Source organism: Polypterus senegalus, chromosome 7 (assembly GCF_016835505.1).
Source record: "Polypterus senegalus isolate Bchr_013 chromosome 7, ASM1683550v1, whole genome shotgun sequence".
NCBI lineage: Eukaryota > Metazoa > Chordata > Cladistia > Polypteriformes > Polypteridae > Polypterus > Polypterus senegalus.
Window position 1 is genome coordinate 166,375,525 of NC_053160.1, and position 24,268 is coordinate 166,399,792.

Sequence of the window (24,268 nt, forward strand, 5' to 3'; positions counted from 1 at the left end):
GAGTGGAGTCATCAAGACCGAGGTTGGGAAACAAGATCTACATTACAGACAAAATGATGAAGTCTACAAGTGGTACACAGGAACAGCAGTTTTTTTTTTTTAAAGTGGGCCTTCAAATCAACCTGGACACTTAGACAGACTGGAAAGAGGAGTGCAGTTGAACGGGGGGCTTTATGGGAAGACCTCTGTTGTAGTACAGATGTGCACAGGGCTAAGCAGCGTTAGTAAAGGCCTGAAGTTTGAGAAGCAGAATTATTAAGGGATTTCAAGAATGCACAGTAAGCCATATCATCTTTGATTCAAGGCCCTAGCAGCATTTTCTACCTACATCAACAGATTTACAATTTTTAATTTATAAAGGAATGGCAGAAATCCTGCCAAGAGTCCATAAAGACCAGGAAGGACCAAATTCAGTCCCCTGTTCTATCCATCCACTGCATCATTCAAATCCGTTTCTCAAGGTGCTAAACCCATTAAAAACAAATCCCTATAGATGAGATGGGGGCAAGAAATGGACCCAGTCCTGCACGGGATGCCAATTCCATTGCTGGGCACTTTCACTGGGTGTCAGTTTTGCGTTGCCACTCATCTTTACCTGCATATCTTTTTGGATGCGAGATCAGAGCCAGTGGCAGAACAATGGATTGAGGGGGATTGGTGGACAGCATATAATTCTCAGTATTTTCAATTCACAACAAATATTCTAAGGATTAGTCCACACTGGTACAGATATCTGAAAATGCGTTTTTTCGTTTAAAGAGGTTTCTATCTATTTTAGCAATTTCAGAGCATTTCCTTAAAGTTTGTAATCCATACTGAAACACCAATAATGAGTAAATGTTTCATTTTGGGCCTACCCAGTTGACCAGCCAAGTGCACCATTTGTTTACAAACAAAATAAATTGAAATGCAAAACAACAAACAACCAAACTGACTTCTTTGTGTGGACTGACAGACAATGGCGCACAACAATAGAAGGACTTGTAGGAATTCAGTTTGAGTCAAATCAAAGCAGCCTGCACACTATGCTGTTAATATTCACGTTTCTAAAATAGCAAAAATGGATCCTAATGTAGGAGAAGGAGCCAACAGAAACGGCCGCATCATTGCTTCACCAACTGATGGAAATCTGCAGCTGTTTAGATAAACACAATAGGCAAACTTTGTGCTAAATTAAATACTTTTAATAATATTAGTTAAAAAGAGGTGCAACATATTAGTATCAATTTCATAAACAATAGAAAATCCAAAAGGTAAGAAATATTATCAAGAGTAAGTGATCCAAAACCTGTGACCTTGTTAAAAATATCATTATTCCCTATTAAAGATGTATAAAATATGTTCTATTAATATGAACAAATTTTAAAACCTGTGCAACCGGTTATAAAGAGTTCAAGTAAAATGTGATTTTTTTTCCCCCCTTTAACAAGAATGTGCATAAACTTTAAAAGAGTGCCAATGCCTGGTGAAGACTGGAGCAGCACACAAGCTGAACCAAATCAACACCACTAAAATGTTACGCTTTAAAAACAGAAACGATCCGTCAACAAGTGGGCATTAGATCTAACAAGATTTTACACGTGTAAACATTATTTCAGGTGATTCAAAAAGTGAAGAGCATTAAAAATGTATCAGCATTGTGTTCTTTTATATAAAACAGTATACAAACAACAAAAAACATCCATTTGTGTGACTGTAAATATACTAATAAATATTTCATTTGGCCAGGTATTTTAAATGGCTTCCCCCCAGTGAAGGATGCAGGCAGCTGCTGTAGTCTTGTGAGGCTTCTGAAGTGTCAAAAGTGCGAGCGTCAGGTATCCCTTAAAACAAAAAAACAAAAATAAAGACTTTTAGGATTCATCGTTTTTAAATGTAAATTAAAATGGACCATAAAAGTACAAATCAAAGCTGAAAGCAAAAAGATAATGAAAAGGTTAGAGTAAGAACGGCTATAGCATGAATACTGTGAGAAAAGACCAAAGATGGCATGAAAAGCACCAGGCACTTTGCTAATGGCGGCACCAGTAACAAATCTTCTATATCAAGAAGGCAGAGCCCCAGTACATCACCTGTGTAAACCGACTGGTGTGGAGATGCTTCCCAAATGGAGCCCAGCAGATGTTAACAGCTTCATAGCCCACAGGTAAAAACTTCAAGCTTCCTGATGTAACACTGAATGCTAGAATAACATTTCTGGTTGGAAGGATGGTGTCCAAGGTCTCATATGATGGAATGTTCTTTCTTCAGATATATCTTGTCATAAATCCCTAGTATAGATGACATGGCGACTCTAGTGGTGAAATGGGCCTTTTTTAGCCACCCACTATAGGGTCCTGGAGTCTGCTATATAGCCATTGTCAAACCTCAATGCTATGAATGCGTGACTTCTATGCATCTACAGAATTTACGAAATTCAGGGAGACCCGTCTAAATCTTTGACTGCTGAAACTTTAAATTAAGAAAGGTGATGTTCAGGGACAATATGTATGACTGGAGGCTTACACGTCACTGTTTTAACTGCAACCCTGTAAGTCTCGGCATAAGCAAGGCCACCCACATTTCCTGAAGTCAACAATCAGTTCCTTTCTTCTGCAGATTTTGAAGGACAGATTGTTGTTATTACACCGTTGTCTTTTCATTGTTGATAACCAGATTACTAGTGCTGTATCCTCTGTTCACGTCAGGTATGGCAACACAGTCACATATAAACAAAGGAAACAGTGTAGGGCTGTGATGCTCCTGCGTTCAGAGTGAGATTCTTACCTACACATTAAGTAAACCTGTCGGTCTGAGGTGAACTCCTCAATCCAGTTACACTGTGTGGTGACCACAACTAGAGCCCTGAAACACACTCACAATTACTAAATTATGGTGCTGGATTCTTAGCTACGGTCCACAAACTGCTTTCACATTCTGTATCAGTATTCCTTCCATCAAGGCTGTTTGTGAACGGATGGCTTTGTATTTCAGTTTTGTACAACAGGTAAACAGACATGGGTCTAATGTGTCTGGTATACTGGAGATCAACACTGCCAAGCACTCCTGACGTTCAGCATAAGTGGTTAGCAGTAATTCAGATACGGGACTGTAGACATCTTTGGCACTGAAACAATTGTGGTTTCATCAAAGCTGCTGGAGACTGTCACCTGAACCAGGGACACATTTGAAGTTTTCCAGTTGACCAGAGTATGATACGACTATATAGCAAGTGACTGTCATCCGGATTTGCAGATTTGTTTCTTTATTCACTTCAGAGATTTTCCTTATCTGTGAGGGTTACAATAGCCAGGTCTACCAACATAAAAATGTTCTTTTTTTCTGGTTATTTAGGTGTTGTTTTATTCACAACAATCAGAGAAGCTGTTAAACTCATCAGGAAAGAAGGCATTATAGGTTACTGCACAGGCTACGTTTCTTAAATGGTTTGTATTTTGAGTGTTCAATTCAGAGATTGCCATGCTGCAGGTCCATTTTGTAGGAGTGGTGCAGACTTTTATTTTGACGGAATCTTAAATTAATACTCCATCCTAAAATGTTACATTTGTTTTTGTTGCTTATTCCATACTTTGCAGTAGTGGGCAAGAAAAATTTTTATTCTCATTTCTTTAATCTTAGAGAAAATGTGGAATAACATAATTGAAGACAACAGTGATCTACTGTATACTGTACAATTATGTGAAAAATGTCCATGAAAGAAAAAAAAAAAAAATCACATTATTCGTGTCACATTATCCACATGCGAGTTATCTTGCAAAACATGCAAAACACGTTATCATGCAAAGCACATGCTTTTCTGCTAAGATCTTGGTAAATTATATATATTGTGGCAAACAACCGGGGACCTTGCCCCACGGGGACGCATGGAGAAGGGAAGGAGCAGGAGAGGGGAAATATCTTCCCTGGGGCGCAAGAGGGCAGTCCCCCTGAATTACATCAGGGCCACAGATTGGGAGCTTGGAAGCACAACCCTGTTGGGGTTCATGGCCCCCGCCAGGGGGCACAATTGCTGCAGGACGTTCATCAGGGCACACCTGGAGTACATCTGGGTGCAACATAAAAGGGGCCGCCTCACTCCATTCAAGGAGCTGGAGTCGGAAAGAAGAGGACAGAGCTTGTGAGAGAGGAGTGGAGGCAAAAGAAAGGACTGTGAGCATTATTGTGATGCATTGTGTTGAATAGAACTGTAATCAAATGTGTGTGTTCTGGACATCTGGCTGTCTTAGTGTCTGTCTGTGTCCGGGCTTCTTTCACAAGAAAGATATATATACACAAACATATACACAGAGTTATTGATGACCATCATAAATAGGAATTTAATTCAAAAAGCTTTAGTTTCCTGTTCATGATGTCCATGAATTTTTCTGGAAGCATCTGACGTGTGTAATGTGAGACTTTTTTTTTCAGTTTTCCCATGGACATTTTTCACATTGTCTATTGCACAACATTGGTCACCATTGGTCACCATTGACCTCTGTGATATCAAACTTTTTTCTCTCCATTCAGAACGAAAACATGAGATTACATTTTCTTCTCGACCATAACTACAAACTACATAGCTTAAGTAACATGTAAAAAATATAATATTTTTGGGTGGTGTACTCCTTTAATTGAGTGATATCACACAGAAAGGCCCAGAAACAGGATCAACACTCAAATACTACACCAATAAAAAAGCGATACTGGAGTAGCCGAAAGAAGAAGACGACGACGACAGTTAACGACCTTTGTATTTGCCAATAAGAGTCAAGAAAAATCTAGAATGTAATTAGCTTGGATTTTTTTTTATCCAGAAGACCAATGGATCCCTGTCAATTTTAAACTTGTGCATGGATAACCTGAGAGACCGCACACACAGCTGTTGTGCATGGGATGAGATGCTCCATTTCCCTGAGCAGGCAAGCCATTAGGGACAGAATTCTACAACCCCTTGCCATGGATTTCTATTGGCTGCTGATAACAGAATTTGCTTGTTCTCAGTAAAGATCAATCTGCACCACATAATTTGCTTTTATGGGCTTTCTATGAAGGAGTGTGGGTTAGGAGTGAGGGCAAAAGATATTGGTTATGACGATCAGGCTGTCAATATTCCACTTTAAAGTAACCTGAAAGTTTTCCCATATTCTTGATTCAAAGCTGTTAGTGGAATACTCTTCTATTTGTGTTTTGTGCTTGTTTTTTTGTTTGCAATTCTGTTTCCATCTTCAATGTTCTTCTAGCTGTTGTTAGCACCACCCTGGTTCCAGAAATAAAGGTTGCAACAGGGACTATGAGCAGAGAAATGGCTGCACAATCCATCCAGGGCTTGTGGTTAGGCAGTGTCCTTATTTATCTGGTGGTTACAACATCATCAGCACATCTAATGATGTAGCCAATGGCTGATAGTTTTTGAGAGACTGCTACTCTGAACATATTCCAGACTATGTGATCAAAACAGCCCTACAATATTATATGCCACATTCTCGCCACATTTCATTGTTAATACTGTTGATTTGACTTATTTAAATGCAGTAATAACAAAGATGTATAGTCTCATTCACAAAAGTAGAGGATTGCCTTACAATTTTCATAATTATTCCTGTTGCAGCCCACTTCAACAGCCAAGGACACTGTGAGAGGAACTTTAAAGTCACAATGCTTATGGGCAACTTCAGAACACAGCAAGAGAGAAAAGAATGGGAAGTTAAACACGTTAAAATTTAACACATTACAACATGGTTTGAATAGAGACATGGGTCTTATGGGCAGATATGAGTATTGTTTGCATCTCTCAGACTAACATGGACAACCTGTCTACAGTCCCACATTGTAGAGAAAAACTCATCATAAATTTCAAAAGACTTTATTGGACAGTTATCTTATCCAGAGACCTTGTTCTCCTCTCTTGCTTAATGAATCTTACCCTGAAGAGGTCTATTAATTTTTTACATTTAAGATGTCTTACTTAAAGGTTTCCCAATGTTGTATCTGTCCTGGTGTCTATATAAACACATGGAACTCCAGTAGAAAGGGCCCGAGTTGCCTCGAAAACTTGCATATTGTAATCTTTTTAAGTCTGCCAATCAACGCGCCTTCAACACAATCCAACCTCTGCTCCTTAGGGACAAGCTGACAGAGATGGGAGTAGATTCATACGTGGTGGCATGGATCGTGGACTGTCTTACAGACAGACCTCAGTATGTGTTTCGGGAACTGCAGGTCTGACATTGTGGTCAGCAACACAGGAGTGCCGCAGGGGACTGTCCTTTCTCCGGTCCTGTTCAGCCTATATACATTGTAGGCATGGAGCTGGATAGTTTGACATCCGTGGCAGAGTGACGGGCGCTGAGCAGGCTCCTGTCAATCATGGAGAATCCACTGCATCCACTGAACAGGATCATCTCCAGACAGAGGAGCAGCTTCAGCGACAAACTGCTGTCACCGTCCTGCTCCACGGACAGACTGAGGAGATCGTTCCTCCACCACACTATGCGACTCTTCAATTCCACCCGGGGGGTAAACGTTAACATTATACAAAGTTATTGTCTGTTTTACCTGCATTTTTATCACTCTCTAATTTAATATTGTTTTTTATCAGAATGCTGCTGCTGGATTATGTGAATTTCCCCTTGGGATTAATAAAGTATCTATCTATCCATCTAAAAGATGTCATTTTACTTGACTTCGCACTACACTTGTAATGGCTAACATGGTACAACACCATAGTACTATAATCATTTGTATAAATTATTTAATAATTAGTAAAAATATAATTCAAAATACACCCTGCTCTGTTAAACAAAATATTTATTGATTAAGGTTTGAGGGAACACTTGTAAGACTTGTTTGATTAAAGTCATCTGCAGTTGTTTACTACTCACCTTCGAGTTACTCTGAATACCCCTGACTTAGATCAGATGCAAGACCTTTCAAATTTTGAGGAGACAACATAACAAAGCCAACAAAGTAGTAAGTAAGCAGTGAAGAAAAAGAAAGACATAGAATCTTGACTTTAAAGTAAGACAGAAAGCAAAGACAGGAAGAAAAACTGATGTAGCAACATGAAAATGTTTAGAAAAAGACATGCAACAAGTTAAATCCAATTAAATTAGTGAAGGGCTACTTCAGTGCGTCTCTTCAAATGATATCACCCGAAGACAGCTACATAGACAAAACATTACGTCTCTAATTTTATTTTTCTTTCACTATGGGAGTAATGTTTTTATTTTTTTTATTTTACAGATATACACTGATGTGGCCATTCACTGACTCTTATGAATGTCAACTGCTACTTTAGAACACTGTACTGGAGCATCATATCAATTACCAGAATAGGTTCATAGGCTTGACACAGTTAGTTTCAAACCACAAACCTGTCAATGTTATACAAAGATCATTTGGTTTCTAAAGACTTTTACAAAAATAATTTAGGATTCTTTTTTTTTTTTTTTTAAGAAATTAATGATGGCAAAAAATAGGAGAACAGCTGGACAAACCATTTGCATGATTTGAATGAATAGATGGCCCAAAGTTCATCCAGTCTAAACACCAGTACCAATACATTCTAAGAGTTGCATTTTACACTTACAAAATCAGGCATATACCTTTTGCTTAGAGCACAGAGCAGGACCGAGGCTCCCGGAAAGGGTTGCTCCCTGCAGGCACTCCAACCAGCAAAGCATCTTTGCAGGCATTCTGAATGCAGTACTGCTGCAGCTCTAAAGCTGCTTGAGACACCTAGAGCAAAAGTAGAAGAATTCAAAGAGGGGGGAAAAAAGTAATTAGAATAAAGGAGCTAGATGTTAGTTTCTCTTATAACTTCATTTTATTTCAGGTACTGTAGCAGCATAGATAATCAGCTATTGTTTATGATAAAAACAACAAACTGAATACTTAATCAAAATGCAGTATAGCAAAGCATATGTTTTGAATTAGAAATAATAACTAAAACACCAACTCAAATTGCTCCTCTCGTCAGCTGAAGCAGCTACCTACTTCAAGATCCTCCTATATCGCAGAACCCCTCACACCAACATGAAGGGTGAGCTCAGCAATCATGAGAACAGCCATCACTTCAGCTAGAGATGGACCGACAGGCAAATTCTGGGTTGGTATCCACCATCAAACTATCCCAAATCAAATTTGTCAATTCCAAATACTGGTATTGATTATTCCCCAATATTTTTGCTTATCTGCATTTTGCAATCAAGTTTCTATATAAAGACGTAAAAATAATATATATATAAAAAAAATAATATAAGCATGGTTTTTAAAAAGTTAAAAAGTGTACTAAAAACTAATAAAATAAGTCTCTCATACATCACTTGTAAAATAAAAGGTGGGCGCTTATGCTAACATTTTAAGAAGTGTTTTTTGATTGTTGATTGATGAAAAGCACCCATGCTTTTACTTTGCGAGTGGTGTATGAGAGACTTATTTTTTACTTTTTAGTACACTTTTTAACTTAATATAAGCGTGGTTTTAAAAAGTATTTTTTATATATATTATTTTCAACTTTTTAGTCTTGGGTTTGTTTTAGTATAATTTTGTAATCAATATTTTGACACTTCCTTTATTATTTCTCTCCGTTACTAGGGCCATCTATTGGTGAAATCTGTTAACTATTCTTCGTATGAAAATTTCATTTCTTAATTAACATGGATTAATTGATCAATTAGTAAAACTGATTAGTGATTCATGTATTGTCATTTGAAGTGAGTACGTGTGCAAAATTTCAAGTCATTTGGACAATAGGAAGTGGGTTAAATATCGATTACAAGATTTGTACCAGACAACAAACAGGTGAAGTTAAAAGAAGCATGGGAATAAAAATCACTTTTAAAATAAAGTAAATGATTTTACTTCAATATGTTTGACCTTTGAAAATAAGCTTAGTTTAAAAAAAAAATAAAATATAGTCAAACATATTATATTATTTCTTACATTTACACTGTAATTAGCACATGCTTTTATCGAAAGAGATAGACAAATAAGGTCAACATATCCAAGTCACCATCAATTTAGGGACTGCTTTGAAACAAGTTACAAGACTAAGTTATAGAAATTGACTGAAACAGATAAACCAATTAAAGGAAAAGACTAATTAATCCTCCCTTAACTACAAAAAGAAAAATAAATAAACTAGCATCAAGACAATTAGCAAAACACAAATGTTATGATTTGGTTCTTTTTTATTGCCACTGTTTGGAAACTCTGAACTATTTGCTAAACTACTGGCTGGGATGTTCAGAGAATGCCACATGTGACATCATCACTGCAACTGTATAAAGGTCAGAAATTTGGATTTTCTGATTAGTCAAGATTGCAGGTGAAGGGAGATCTGAAAAAAAATACTTTTGTACATTAAAGTTTCAACTACGCTTATATCCCTACTCTTGGTCCCTCTAATACTTCTCACTGCCTCTCATCATTGTACCAAAAGGAAAGGCTCAATATATCCAGGCTGAAGGCAAAACTAAACACCTTATTCGGTAACTGCATTAGTTTGGCCTCAAGAGAAAGAGACATACCAGCATTAAAAATACATTAAGTGCAGGGCAGAAATCAACAACTAGCCGAAAGAAAACCTTTTTGCAATAGCCACTTCAGTTTATAAGTTTAGATCTGTGTAAATAAGAGTATACGTTTAATATGTCACTGTACTCTGTGCAAATATATCTTATAAATCTGCCTTTTTCTACTTACCTGCAGAGTTGACACAGAGCCAGATTTAGCACAGGGGTTCACCAAATAAGAACTGCTAGGCAAGCCTTATAATATAAGACAAGACAACTGGGAAACGGGCAGTCAGACTGAGGACTGTTGTATACTATTTTTGTCTGTCAAAGATGCCATGAAACTGTATCCTCTTTGCTTTGTTTGGAAAAGCATGATTCACCTAAGTGGGGGCCTGCACATGGAGAAAACGAGTATAAAGCCTTGGAACATTGCCCGGCACACCTTTGAAGCTGACAGACAGATGGGAGATAGCATCATCTGATCTTCAAAATCCTTCCACTGTAACAGCAAAAATGGCACTCTCTACACATCGGGCCCCCACTCCCAAACTGGGTTTTTGCCATTGGCTTCCTTCGTCTGTTGTGCAGCGTAAGCCGTAATTAAGCAAAGCTAAGTTATTTCTCCTATGTGTTTTCTTACCGCCATATCACTAAGGGAAGGGTATCACCTTTTTATATTATTGTATCTATATAGTTTTGGGTTATGTAATACGCAGAAATTACAAAATAACTCATTCCAAGGGAGATAACACTCTTTGCTGGATACACCCTGACTGAAAAATTATTGTTTGAATTATTGAGTGACAATACTGAACCTATAAACCTATACAAAGTAGTCCAAAAGAACATACCTTAAATATCAAATGATCTAGAATATTTCATTATGGATTAATACCCAATTCCTCCCAGTGTATTCTATGATCTTCCTCAACATTACAGAAGAGAATTCAAAAGAATGTGAACACAGTAGCATTAGCAGATACAAGAGAAGCAATAAACTTTACACCTATATTTTGACAGTAAAATTAATATTACACCTTTAAAGCTTTTGGTTTGAAATAAATACATTAAAAGGTCTGCAGTTTTCCTATTTAAAACAAAAATGAAGATGCATATAGTGTTATTACCAGACCCAATTATTCTTGGGTATTAATAGCATTCATGCATTAATATATTTGTGTAGCCTGTTTCAAAATATATAGTAATAGTAATTCATTTGCCAACAAATACTGTAACTTTAATATTACATACAGTGCATCTGGAAAGTATTCACAGCGCATCACTTTTTCCACATTTTGTTATGTTACAGCCTTATTCCAAAATGGATTAAATTCATTTTTTTCCTCAGAATTCTACACACAACACCCCATAATGACAATATGAAAAAAGTTTATTTGAGATTTTTGCAAATTTATTAAAAATAAAAAAGCTGAGAAAGCACATGTACATAAGTATTCACAGCCTTTGCCATGAAGCTCAAAATTAAGCTCAGGTGCACCCTGTTTCCCCTGATCATCCTTGAGAAGTTTCTGCAGCTTAACTGGAGTCCACCTGTGGTAAATTCAGTTGATTGGACATAATTTGGAAAGGCACACACCTGTCTATTTAAGGTCCCACAGTTGACAGTTCATGTCAGAGGACAAACCAAGCATGACGTCAAAGGAATTGTCTGTAGACCTCCGAGACAGGATTGTCTCGAGGCACAAATCTGGGGAAGGTTACAGAAAAATTTCTGCTGCTTTGAAGGTCCCAATGAGCACAGTAACCTCCATCATCCGTAAGTGGAAGAAGTTCGAAACCACCAGGACTCTTCCTAGAGCTGGCCGGCCATCTAAACTGAGCGATCGGGGGAGAAGGGCCTTAGTCAGGGAGGTGACCAAGAACCCGATGGTCACTCTGTCAGAGCTCCAGAGGTCCTCTGTGGAGAGAGGAGAACCTTCCAGAAGGACAACCATCTCTGCAGCAATCCACCAATTAGGCCTGTGTGGAAGAGTGGCCAGACGGAAGCCACTCCTTAATAAAAGGCGCATGGCAGCCCACCTGGAGTTTGCCAAAAGGCACCTGAAGGACTCTCAGACCATGAGAAACAAAATTCTCTGGTTTGATGAGACAAAGATTGAACTCTTTGGTGTGAATGCCAGGCGTCACGTTTGGAGGAAACCAGGCACTGCTCATCACCAGGCCAATACCATCCCTACAGTGAAGCATGGTGGTGGCAGCATCATGCTGTGGGGATGTTTTTCAGCAGCAGGAACTGGGAGACTAGTCAGGATAAAGGGAAAGATAACTGCAGCAATGTACAGAGACATCCTGGATGAAAACCTGCTCCAGAGCGCTCTTGACCTCAGACTGGGGTGACGGCTCATCTTTCAGCAGGACAACGACCCTAAGCACACAGCCAAGATATCAAAGGAGTGGCTTCAGGACAACTCTGTGAATGTCCTTGAATGGCCCAGCCAGAGCCCAGACTTGAATCCGATTGAACATCTCTGGAGAGATCTTAAAATGGCTGTGCACCAACGCTTCCCATCCAACCTGATGGAACTTGAGAGGTGCTGCAAAGAGGAATGGGCGAAACTGGCCAAGGATAGGTGTGCCAAGCTTGTGGCATCATATTCAAAAAGACTTGAGGCTGTAATTGCTGCCAAAGGTGAATCGACAAAGTATTGAGCAAAGGCTGTGAATACTTATGTACATGTGATTTCTCGTTTTTTTTATTTTTAATAAATTTGCAAAAACCTCAAGTAAACTTTTTTCAGGGTGTCATTATGGGGTGTTGTGTGTAGAATTCTGAGGAAAAAAATAATTTACTGTAATCCATTTTGGAATAAGGCTGTAACATAACAAAATGTGGAAAAAGTGATGCGCTGTGAATACTTTCCGGATGCACTGTAAATATAACAAGTCAGAATGAAATAACAGCAAAACTGATACAGTATGTGGATAGTTAGGCAAATCACATGTAAATGTATATTATGAAACAACTGATATTTTGTAACCAAGAGTTCATCACTTAGGGTGGCCATGAAAGATGGAGATTATAGCCTAAAAAAAGGACTGGTGAACTCAGTGATGACTCTAACAACTTTAGTTGACAAACCTGCATAAGGCAAGCTGTATTTTTTCATCTCAGTTAGTGATGTGAAAAACTTTCATCTTACCACTTACATATCAAATAAGAAGATTCCACTTATTTATTTCCAAAGATCCATCAATTCACATTTAGGAATATTCATTTTACTATCAAAATACAACAGCCTTAAAAAAATTCCAGCCTGCAGTATGATCATATGTATTTATTTTCCCAGTCCAGTATGCATGAGCAAGGCTGAAAGTGTCCGCATCAAGGTAGAAACCAATGCTGGACAGAAGGGTTAACCATTTTTACGAGTGGACCACTGGCTGCTCTAAGCCAGTACTGTACACACCTGATACTCTACTGTAGGTAAGCTACTGTACATTTCCCCCTTACTATTGCATCTTTACATACCCACATTTCTTTGAAAACAATTTCTTAATTTATCTATACCACTTTTATTTAACTTTATACAAGACTATTAGGACCATCACTCTGTTTTTTCAGATGATATAAAAAGGTGCCATTGAAGCTCACATATATTTGATGAAAAGGCTGTACAGAAAGTGTGTGTAATATTTACAAGAATTGCTCACTTTGACATATTTACTTTAAGATACACAACTTGTGTCTACCGTTTTCCAAACCTTCTCAACTTGTCCTATAGCCTTATCCTTTGGATGTTACCCATGTTGCAATGTTTTAGTAGTTTCAATATGAATTGTAGACATCATTATTTTAGTTTAGGCTTCTTATAGAATCTAATACATCCTTTCCGTTTCCTAGCCTGCTTATTTAGGGTAGGGTCATGGGGAAGCTGGAACCTATCCCAACAAGCATTGGCTGCAAGGTAGGAACAATCCCTGGACAAGACCCAGCCTATCAAAGGGTGAGAGTGAGCGTGCGTGCACACACATACACACACAAACCAATTTAGCATACAGATTGGATGGATGGATTTATTTTACTGTTATTAACATTATATAACACATAAAATATTTTTTTTCTAGGAGATATAATTCAATATTTTATTAATCACCTTAATTGACTCCCTGTAATAAATTAATTCTGCCTCTTGTTAATTATTTTACTTTTCATAATATACATTTTATATTTTACATATTGATATAAAAGGAACATGCATAACAAAGGAACACACATTCATTTATCACACTAAATACAGTAAGTCTGCTGAAGGAGAAGTACAACTGATAAGTTCAAAGTTAGGAAAATCACATGTAAATGTGGACCATGAAACAACACCTTCTTTGTGATCAGGAGTTTATTGCTGGTAGTGACCATGAAAGATAAAGATTATATTCTAGAAATAACTGAACTTGCTGATACATTTCCTGTCATGTGCTAACCAAACCTGCATACGCCAAATGATATTCTTTTGTGCCTCAGTTTGTGAGACTAAAAAATAAATACATCTTACAGTTGCAGAACCCTTTGAAATTACCTGGATTTCTGCATTGACTGCTAATAAAACGTGGTCTTATCTCCATCTATCTCACAATTATAGACATCACTATCTGACTAAACTAATAAAACACAAACAGTTGTATGCTTCATGTCTTTACTGAGCACACTGACTAATCTTCCTCGCTATGTGAATCCTTGATTTGAATAACTTCTAGATCCTCCTTTACCAAAAACAACTTCGACCAAATGTTTACTGTAGCTGCTTATAAGACTTGCACAATGCTAATGGTGAGTTCTGGACGATTCCTCCCTACAAACCTGTTTTACTTCAATACTTTCTAGGTTGTATTGATTGCACAGTCCTCTTCACGTCACGCCACAGCATCTCAATCAGGTTAAGATCTGGCCATTCCAAAACACATATCTCTGCAGCAATTCTTTAGCAGATCTGCTTGTGTTTTGGGTCATTGTCTTGGTCCATCACTCAACCTCTGCTGCCCTTACATTCACCAGTAAAATGTATTGATACATTTTTGAAATTCATTATTTCCAAAATGATTGCAAAGCGTCCAGGCCCTGAGGCAACAAAGCAGTCCCCAACCATAATGCTTCGCAGTTGGGATGAGATTTTAGCTTCAGTGTCATTTTCCTCCAAACACAGTGCTGTGTATTTGTGACAAAAGTTCACAGAATGTTTTCCGAGAAGCACTGTTTAATATCTGTGGTCTTGGACAAAGCTGGTATGTGCTGTGATTTTTATTTATTTATATTTTTATGACAGCAGTGGTTTCCATCAAGGTGTACTTTTGTGAAAACCATTCTTGTTCAGTGTTTTCCTGATAGTGGACACATGAACAAAGACTTCTGCATTCTGTAAATTTTCCAGGAGGTCTTTTGCTGTTACCCTTAGGTTCATTTGTACATCTTTCAATATTACCCTTTGTGCTCTTGGAGTAATTTACAGGATGCACATTTGTAAGGAGAGTATTTGCAGTCATGCATTTTCTCCACTTGTTGACTATATGTCTTACTGTGGATGGATGAATATCAAGGTCCATAGAAAAGGTTTTGTAGCCTTTTGCTAGTTTCATACATCTCTACGTGTCTTCAAAGGTCCTGTGACAGTTGTTTGGACTGAAGCATGGTTTACTTCTTTTTTTGAGGAGAACAGATTCGTCAGTAACCACGTTTTGTGTGCCTTTATTCAAAGGGTGAGGCACCTGGGCAACCAACACTTCCAATCAAAACACCTTTCTCTAATTAGCTTTCCGAGAAAATGTGTAACAGTTTAACCTATCAACAATGAATACACCTGTGTAATTTTCAATAGACTAAATCACAAATCCGAACCGATTCTGATGATGTTGTACAGATGTGTTTCTTTAATGTAAGAAGTGACATCCTTCACATCATCTATAACTCCGTGATGGCCAGTGCGATTAAGCTGTGGTGTGTTGGGCTGATAATATCGGTTCAAGAGAGGCTCACCAAATCAACAAGCTAATTAAAAGGGGAAGGTCACTTATAGGACGCACTCTGGACCCCCGAATGTCGTAGCAAAGGACAGGATTAAAACGAAACTGAGTGTAATTATGAACAATGCTGCTCCTCCTCTCTCTAACACAGTAACACTGAGAACTTTCAGCCAACGAGTTAATTCAACAGAAGTGTTCTGGGACTCCTTTATACCAACAGCTATATGTCTGCATAATGCCTCACTGTGACTTTGACATCCAAGTCAGAACTTTATTTTCTTCTTAATTTTCTTGCTTTATAGTCATTCTGGCGTGTGTCCAGACCAAAGTGTGTGTGTTTATTTCTTTATCTAACTATTTATGCAACAAGACGACTATGGTTAATGTCCCAAGTGATCCCTGCGTGGATCTCATAGGTTCTTATCGTGTCTGTGTTGTTATGTTAGCCCCAGATGTGTATTTGAGTGTGTGTGTTCATCCTGAGATGTGCTGGCAGTGAGCACTCTGCCCTGGGATTGTTCCTTTCTTGCATCCAAAGCTTGCTGGGATAGGCAGCAGCCTCCCTATGACCCTGCACTAGATGAGCAGGTTAAGAGAATGGAAGGATGTTTTAAAACACAATTACAGTTTCATATGGTGCTTTTCACAGTATTACACATCTTTTAAACATAAATACATAATATATTAGAAAACAAAAATGCAAGTAAATTAGACTGGTCAGTAATACTTCAGCTAGAACTCCTACCACTTATGGAGCACAATGCCAACAAATTTAAATCTAATAAAAAAAATAAATAAGCTCATAATACCCATGCACTGAATTCACAGCCTGTATAGACTATAGTTAATGCCTCTGCTTCCCCTCCCCCACTCCTGATTTCCAGCAAAAAATTAACTTTCAGCAGCAATTAACAATAAGGTCTGTTTGTCTCTGCAGTTGCCTGATTAACATACCATCTTTTTCTTTTTAGAGAAGTGGCCCTTTGTGCTAAATGATCCAACTTTAAATAAATTGGCAAAATGACAGCTGTAAACATTCAGCAAAACCCAGTGACCACTAAAAGCTGAAAGGCTAGCTCATAGAAACTCAAGTTTCCTTCCTGAAAATATTTCAAAACATGTCGCCGAATTATTATAGCCGTGTTGCCACCTATTATTGTCATTGTCTGTTTCCTGGTATACTTTAAATAGAAACACAGAAAAAACACCAAGTAGCTAAAATGCTGTTCAGAAGTTTGGATATGTTCCCTTTTTTAGAGTAAAAGACTGCTAAAAAAATTAACAGAAATATTGTGCCTTTATGTTTCCCGATTCTCAAATATACTAAGTCAATTTAAGGATAAATGATAATTACCACATTCAGGCTTTTCAAAAAAAGAATACTTAACACAAAGTGTTAAAAGAAAATAATAAAGTAATCTTCTTCTTTATTCGACTGGTCCTGTTAGGGGGTTGACAAAGCAGATCATCTTCTTCCATATCTTTCTGTCCTCTATATCTTGTTCTGTCACACCCATCACCTGCATGTCCTCTCTCACCCCATCCATAAACCTTCGCTTAAGTCTTCCTCTTTTCCTATTCCCCGGCAGCTCTATCCTTAGCATCCTGCTCCCAATATACTCAGCATCTCTCTTCTGCACACGTCCAAACCAACACAATCTTGCCTCTCTGACTTTGTCTCCCAACCGTCCAACTTCAGCTGACCCTCTAATGTCCTCATTTCTAATCCTGTCCATCCTTGTCACACCCAATGAAAATCTTAGCATCTTTAACTCTGCTACCTCCAGCTCTGTCTCCTACTTTCTGGTCAGTGTCACCGTCTCCAGCCCATATAACATTGCTGGTCTCACTACCATCCTGTAGACATGTTCTCTCACTCTTGCTGATATCCGTCTGTCACAAATCACTCCTGACACTCTTCTCCACCCATTCCACCCTGCCTGCACTCTCTTCATTTCTCTTCCACAATCCCTGCTACTCTGTACTGTTGATCCCAAGTATTTAAACTCATCCACCTTCACCAACTCTACTCCCTGCATCCTCACCATTCCACTGACCTCCCTCTCATTTACACACATGTATTCTGTCTTGTTCCTACTGACCTGCATTCCTCTCCTCTCCAGGACATATCACCACCTCTCCAGCATCTCCTCAACCTGTTCCTTATTCTCGCTACAGATCACAATGTCATCAGCAAACATCATAGTCCACAAGGGACTCCCATCTAATCTTCTCTTTAACCTGTGCATCACCATTGCAAGTAAGAAGGGGCTCAGAGCTGATCCCTGATGTAATCCCACCTCCACCTTGAATGCATCCGTCACTCCTACCGCAGACCTCTCCACGGTCACAGTTCTCTCATACATATCCTGTACAACTCTTGCATACTTCTCTGCCACTCCTGACTTCCTCATACAATACCACAACTCCTCTCTAGGCACCCTGGCAATGCTTTCTCCAGGTCCACAAAGACACAATGCAACTGCTTCTGGCATTGTATATTTCTCCATCAACACCCTCAGAGCAAACATTACATCTGTGGTGCTCTTTCTTGACATGAAACCATACTACTGGCTCACTAATCATTACCTCCCTTTGTAACCTAGCTTCCACTACTCTTTTCCATAACTTCATGTCTTGGTTATCAATTTTATCCCCCTGTTGTTACTACAGTCCTGCACGTCCCCCTTATTCTTAAAAATCTGTACCAGTACACTTCTTCTCCAATCCTCAGGCATCCTCTTACTTTCCAAGATTCCATTTAACAATCTGGTTAAAAACTCCACTGCCATCTCTCCTAAACACCTCCATGCTTCCACAGGTATGTCATCTGGACCAACGGCTTTTCCATTCTTCATCCTCTTCATAGCTGTCCTTACTTCCTCCTTGCTAATATGTTGCACTTCCTGATTCACTATCTACAAATTGTCCAACCTCTTTTCTCTCTCATCCTCTTCACTCTCTCGAGGTACTCTTTCCATCTGCCCAACACACTCTCCTCGCTTGTGAGTACTTTTCTATCTTTATCCTTTATCACCCTAACCTGCTGCACATCTTTCCCAGCTTGATTCCTCTGTCTAGCCAATCGGTACAGGTCCTTTTCTCCCTCCTTAGTGTCCAACCTCTCATACAACTCATCACATGCCTTTTCTTTAGCCTTCACCACCCCTCTCTTCACCTTATCTCCTTGTACTCTTGTCTACTTTCTCCATCTCTCTGACTATCCCACTTCTACGCCATCCTCTTCTTCTGTATACTCTCCTGTACTTCCCCATTCCACCAACAGGTTTCGTTTTCCTCCTTCCTCTGTCCAGATGTCACGCCAAGCACCCTTCATGCAGTCATCCTTACCACATCTGCTGTTTGCCCAGCTGTCTGGCAACACTTCACTGCCAACCAGTGCCTGTCTTACCTCCTCCCTAAACTCAACCTTGCAGTCTTCCTTTTTAAACTTACACCATTTGATCCTTGGCTCTGCCTTCACTCTCCTCCTCTTCTTGATCTCCAAAGCCATCCTACAGACCACCATCCTATGCTGCTTAACTACACTTTCCCCTGCCACCACTTTGCAGTCTTCAATCTCCTTCAGATTGACTGTTCTGCATAGGATGTAATCTACCTGTGTGCATCGTCTTCCACTCTTGCACGTCACCCTATGTTCTTCACTCTTCTTATTATACATATTCACCACAGCCATGCCCATCCTTATTGCAAGATCCACTATTCGTGCCAGCAAAGCAGCGGGTCCAGATGGTGTATTGCCACGACTGCTGAAGGCCTGTGCATTGGAACTGGGGAGTCCTCTACAGCGCATCTTCAACCTGAGCCTGGAACAAGGGAGAGTCCCAAGGCTTTGGAAAACATTTTGTATCACCCCTGTCCCAAAGGTATCACGTCCTAGTGAGCTGAATGACTTCCGGCCTGTTGCTCTGACGTCACATCTGATGAAGACCATGGAGCAGCTGCTGCTTCACCACCTGAGGCCACAGGTCCGCCATGCCCTCGACCCTCTGCAGTTCACATACCAGGAGAAGGTGGGAGCGGAGGATGCCATCATCTATATGCTACACCGATCCCTCTCCCACCTGGACAGAGGCAGTGGTGCTGTAAGAATTATGTTTTTGGACTTCTCTAGCGCCTTCAACACCATCCAACCTCTGCTCCTTAGAGACAAGCTGACTGAGATGGGAGTAGACTCACACCTGGTGGCATTGATTGTGGACTATCTTACAAACAGACCTCAATATGTGCATCTTGGGAACTGCAGGTCTGACATTGTGTTCAGCAATACAGGGGAGCCGCAGGGGACTGTACTTTCTCCGGTCCTGTTCAATCTATATACATCAGACTTCCAATATGACTCGGAATCCTGCAACGTGCAAAAGTTCGCTGATGACGCTGCTATTGTGGGCTGCATCAGGTGTGGGCAGGAGGAGGAGTACAGAAAGTTAATCAAAGACTTTGTTAAATGGTGCGACTCAAACCACTTACACCTTAACACCAGCAAGACCAAGGAGCTGGTGGTGGATTTTAGGAGGCCTAGGCCCCTCATGGACCCTGTGATCATCAGAGGTGACTGTGTGCAGAGGGTGCAGACCTATAAATATCTGGGAGTGCAGCTGGATGACAAATTGGACTGGACTGCCAATACTGATGCTCTATGTAAGAAAGGTCAGAGCAGACTATACTTTCTGAGAAGGTTGGCATCCTTCAACATCTGCAGTAAGATGCTGCAGATGTTCTACCAGACGGTTGTGGCGAGTGCCCTCTTCTACACGGTGGTGTGCTGGGGTGGCAGCATAAAGATGAAAGACGCCTCACGCCTGGACAAACTTGTTAAGAAGGCAGGCTCTATTGTAGGAGTAAAGTTGGAAAGTTTAACATCTGTGGCAGAGCGACGGGCACTAAGCAAACTCCTGTCAATCATGAAGAATCCACTGCATCCACTGAACAGTGTCATCTCCAGACAGAGGAGCAGCTTCAGTGACAGACTTTTGTCACTGTCTTGCTCCACTGACAGACTGAGGAGATCGTTCCTCCCCCACACTATGCGACTCTTCAATTCCACCCGGGGGAGTAAATGCGAACATTAATTTTATTTTTTTCATTTTTATTACTATTTAATTTAATATTGTTTCTTTGTATCAGTATACTGCTGCTGGATTATGTGAATTTCCCCTTGGGATTAATAAAGTATCTATCTATCGATCTATTCTCTGACCTTCTTCATTCCTCTCCGTGACACCATACCTACCCATCACCTCCTCGTCTCATCTATTCCCTTCACCAACATGCCCATTGAAGTCCGCTCCAATCACCCTTTCTGTCCCTTGGGTACACTGTCCATCACTTCATCCAACTCACTCCAGAAATCTTCATTTCTCCTCCTATCCACACCATGATAGAACAATTTGAATCCACCTCCAAACCACCTGACCAGTAAAAAAAACAAATACAGTAATAACGGGATAAAATTAAATAAAAAAAACTAGGCAAAGTAATACGTTTTGTGAAATGTAACAATAAAGAAATTAAAACAAAGATGCAAGAATAAATGTGTCATGAAATCTTTTGTTGATTTTTTTCTTTACATATTTAATTATTTCTTAATTTATTTCAAAAAAACTGTCAGTTTTCAACCTTCACAACTGAGAGGGTGGGCTCTAGTGAGTACTGTTTTTTGATTGGTGAATATCTTTCAGTGTTAAGATAATGGATTTCAGCTTGAATCCTAGTCAGTAATGGAGAGCAATTATTTCACTCTAACAGTTGCTGTTTGATGGGTTTGAAACTTTTTTTGCTATAAAGTCTTACTGGTGGAGACTGAACATGCACTCTTAGATTTTACAATCCAACTTTTTTTTTTTTTTTACTATTCTGAATTGCGGCTTTGCAGTTAGTAAATGATATAGTGCATTAAAATGGTTTATATTGCTTTGAATGATTCCCTGCATGAAAATAAATAGTTTATTTTATAAATTTGACAAAAAGCAACATGGTCTAACAGTTACAGTGTTAAGACTATAAACCACAAAATAGGTTCAGTTTTTCTGTGAAATCCACAATGCACAAACCCCCTCCATATTTTAGCATGAAGGAAGGGTAAACCCATGAAATATTACTTTTACAAAAACTAGGGGGCTTTGCTCGCCAACCAAGGCCTGTGCAACACGCCAGCCACTTCACATCTCTGCCGCTCACATATGTGGATTTCACTTTCACCAAACAACAAAACTTTTAATTCTCGCGGATACGCCACTTCATTGGGAAGAAACACTACTTTTCCCTGATGGCAACACAAATTAGACGATCTACAAGTCTCCAACTTAAAGTATAAATCCGAACAATACGTTTGATATTTTTTTGCTGTTCCGTTATTTCACCGAATATCAATTTCCGTTCGTTAGTACTAATGCGATCTTTACTATCATTTTTTTTTAGACTTTCGAATTTTCGTACTTCCATTATCTCTAACCTGCTCTGCATGTGTATTGCGCCAATGTTTTTGAATTCTTTACGACGCTCAAGTTTGTCATCTACTTTAAGTCTTTTATTTCCGGGCCCGGGCATGATTAAATGTCTTGGCACAAAGCCTCATCTCACGGGACATGAAAGTATCTCTCTGAAAAAGTCTCGTCTCATCCCAGGATTTTTTTTATCATAATAAAGAGACAATCCAGTTACTGTGTTTTGCTTCAAAGCTAGAGAAATGTCTAAGGGTTTCTGCATATTTTATATTAGCTAAGAAAGAGAACAATTACAGTTAAAACCCAAGAACATTACCTGGTCCAACTTAACGTATGGATTTATCTAATAATGTTAACTTGGCCAACTAACATGCAAAAAATGTGCCTACAAGCAGTGACGTTTAGAGGAACTGTGTATTCATTTTTTTAAAGTCAGTTTGGTGTAGTGTTTAAGGCTTTGGACTTCCAAGTTCTAAACCTGTGGTTGTGGGTTCATATCCTGCTACTGACAGTGTGTGACCATCAGCAAGTCATTTCACCGGTCTGTGCTCCAACTTGAAAAACAAGAGTAATGGAACCAATTGTGTCTCAAATGTAAAGCATTAGGCAAATAAACCTAAAAGTGATATTACTAAATTGTCAAGAGTAACAACTACTAGGGGGATAACAACAATTAGTGCCTGAATCTTACCTAAACATGAATACTTTACAATCGTAACGTTTCAGCTCTACAAGAAAGTGAATATGGAATATTAAACTTTTTTTTAAACATACTTCCAACGTCTGACATATTTAGTCTTTTTTCTCTTACAGCCAGTTAATCGTCTTAAAATTATTCAATCTAAGTACAAAAATTTGCAAGTACTGTATGTAAAATTTCACTTCACGTGAATGCAGTTTTAGTTATCCAGTGCAACACAAGGACTTATAGGCGCCTGGAAACGTCCCATGCCTTTTACTTACATGTTGTATTTTCTTAAATTATTTAACGACAATACAGAAATGTCTTTTACCACGAGTACTATGAGGGATGTTTTGTTAGTTGCGTACCAGGTATGTCTATATATATATATATATATATATATATATATATATATATATATATATATATATATAATACCTAAGGAAACAAAATGTTGTATATTTGTGCTTAGTATCGTCAAGATGTATTTTACTTTTATTATACACCGAGACCTCGCTTACTGCCAGGATGGGAGAGGTCCGTACATTTTTGGTGGAAACCTGAACCATATGAGGAAAACACAGGGTGCGGCTCGCTGGAGGATGTGATTAAAATAGTTTGGTTCTTTTTTTGGTAAGCCACATCTCGATTAGCATATTAAGACTAAAGAAGATTCTGAACCACCCTTGGGAACTCCGCGGTCCATACACGTTCACAAAAAGGCTGAAGGGTCGCCAGTACATTTTAATAGATCTTCCTCTTTTCATTCTTGGGCATCTGTATATGCGAAGTGTGTTTCGACTCGGACAATTCGTCACGATTTGTCTTTTCTTTTTTCGTTAATTGTAACAGAAACCGTGTTAGAAAGATACTTAAGGATGCGGACGAGCTGCAAGTAATCATACCTTTAATGGGCTGAAGTATAACGGGTTTGTTGGTTTTGTGAAAGGTCATCCATAGGGTCTTGATACTCCAGGCAAAAAGAAATGACAAACGAGGGAAGCTAGTTGAAAATGTCAACACCCATCGCGGCCTTCCTCCGGATATCAAATTAGCCCAATATGAAGATATAACGGTCCGAGGAAACTCCGCATTCACTGCTTTTAGCACTCAAGACACGACAGCATTTTGATTATTTTTTTTTTCTGTCAACATACACCTCATCTTCCCATCCGTGTAATTCAGTCGTTTTACAAAACTGAGCAACTGAAAACAAGCTAACAGCGTTTCTTGAGTGACCGAAGGACTCAATTTCCTCGGACAAGTGGCGGCAGCGGCCTCTTGGAGACGAGCGTCCTACTTGAGCGCATTCCCGCCAGTGCAGTGCGCGCGCGCGCGCCGACAGACACAAGACGGGGAACGCATCATCCGCTTCTCTATCGTCCCGGTTACAAAGCGCAATTGTGCATTTCAGCTACCCAAACACACGTCCACTGTCCACTGTCCACTGTCCACGAACTGTTACCTTAATTCGCTCCACACTCGCTTCCAGCTTCAGTTGCTCCACCAGACGCCGCATTGAGCTCAGGTTCGAATTGGACGACATCTTTCCTCCGGAGAGTCGTAATACGGTCAGTCACTTCAGGCACTCAGAAGGGAAAAAGTTGTAAGAGGAAACTGCAGCGGGAAGAGGGAAGGCGGCTCCT

The 24,268-nt window shown here is 39.3% G+C and overlaps 1 protein-coding gene across 1 annotated transcript; it reads right to left on the reverse strand.

The window, feature by feature from the left end:
• Positions 1 to 1,162: 1,162 nt before the first annotated feature.
• Positions 1,163 to 24,268, reverse strand: gng10 (guanine nucleotide binding protein (G protein), gamma 10). Its single transcript, XM_039759521.1, has 3 exons — positions 24,088 to 24,268; positions 7,584 to 7,716; positions 1,163 to 1,823 (listed from the first exon to the last, which is right to left on the reverse strand). Exons 1-2 carry the CDS (start codon positions 24,166 to 24,168, stop codon positions 7,591 to 7,593), a joined length of 207 nt encoding a protein of 68 aa, XP_039615455.1. The 5' UTR covers positions 24,169 to 24,268; the 3' UTR covers positions 1,163 to 1,823; positions 7,584 to 7,590.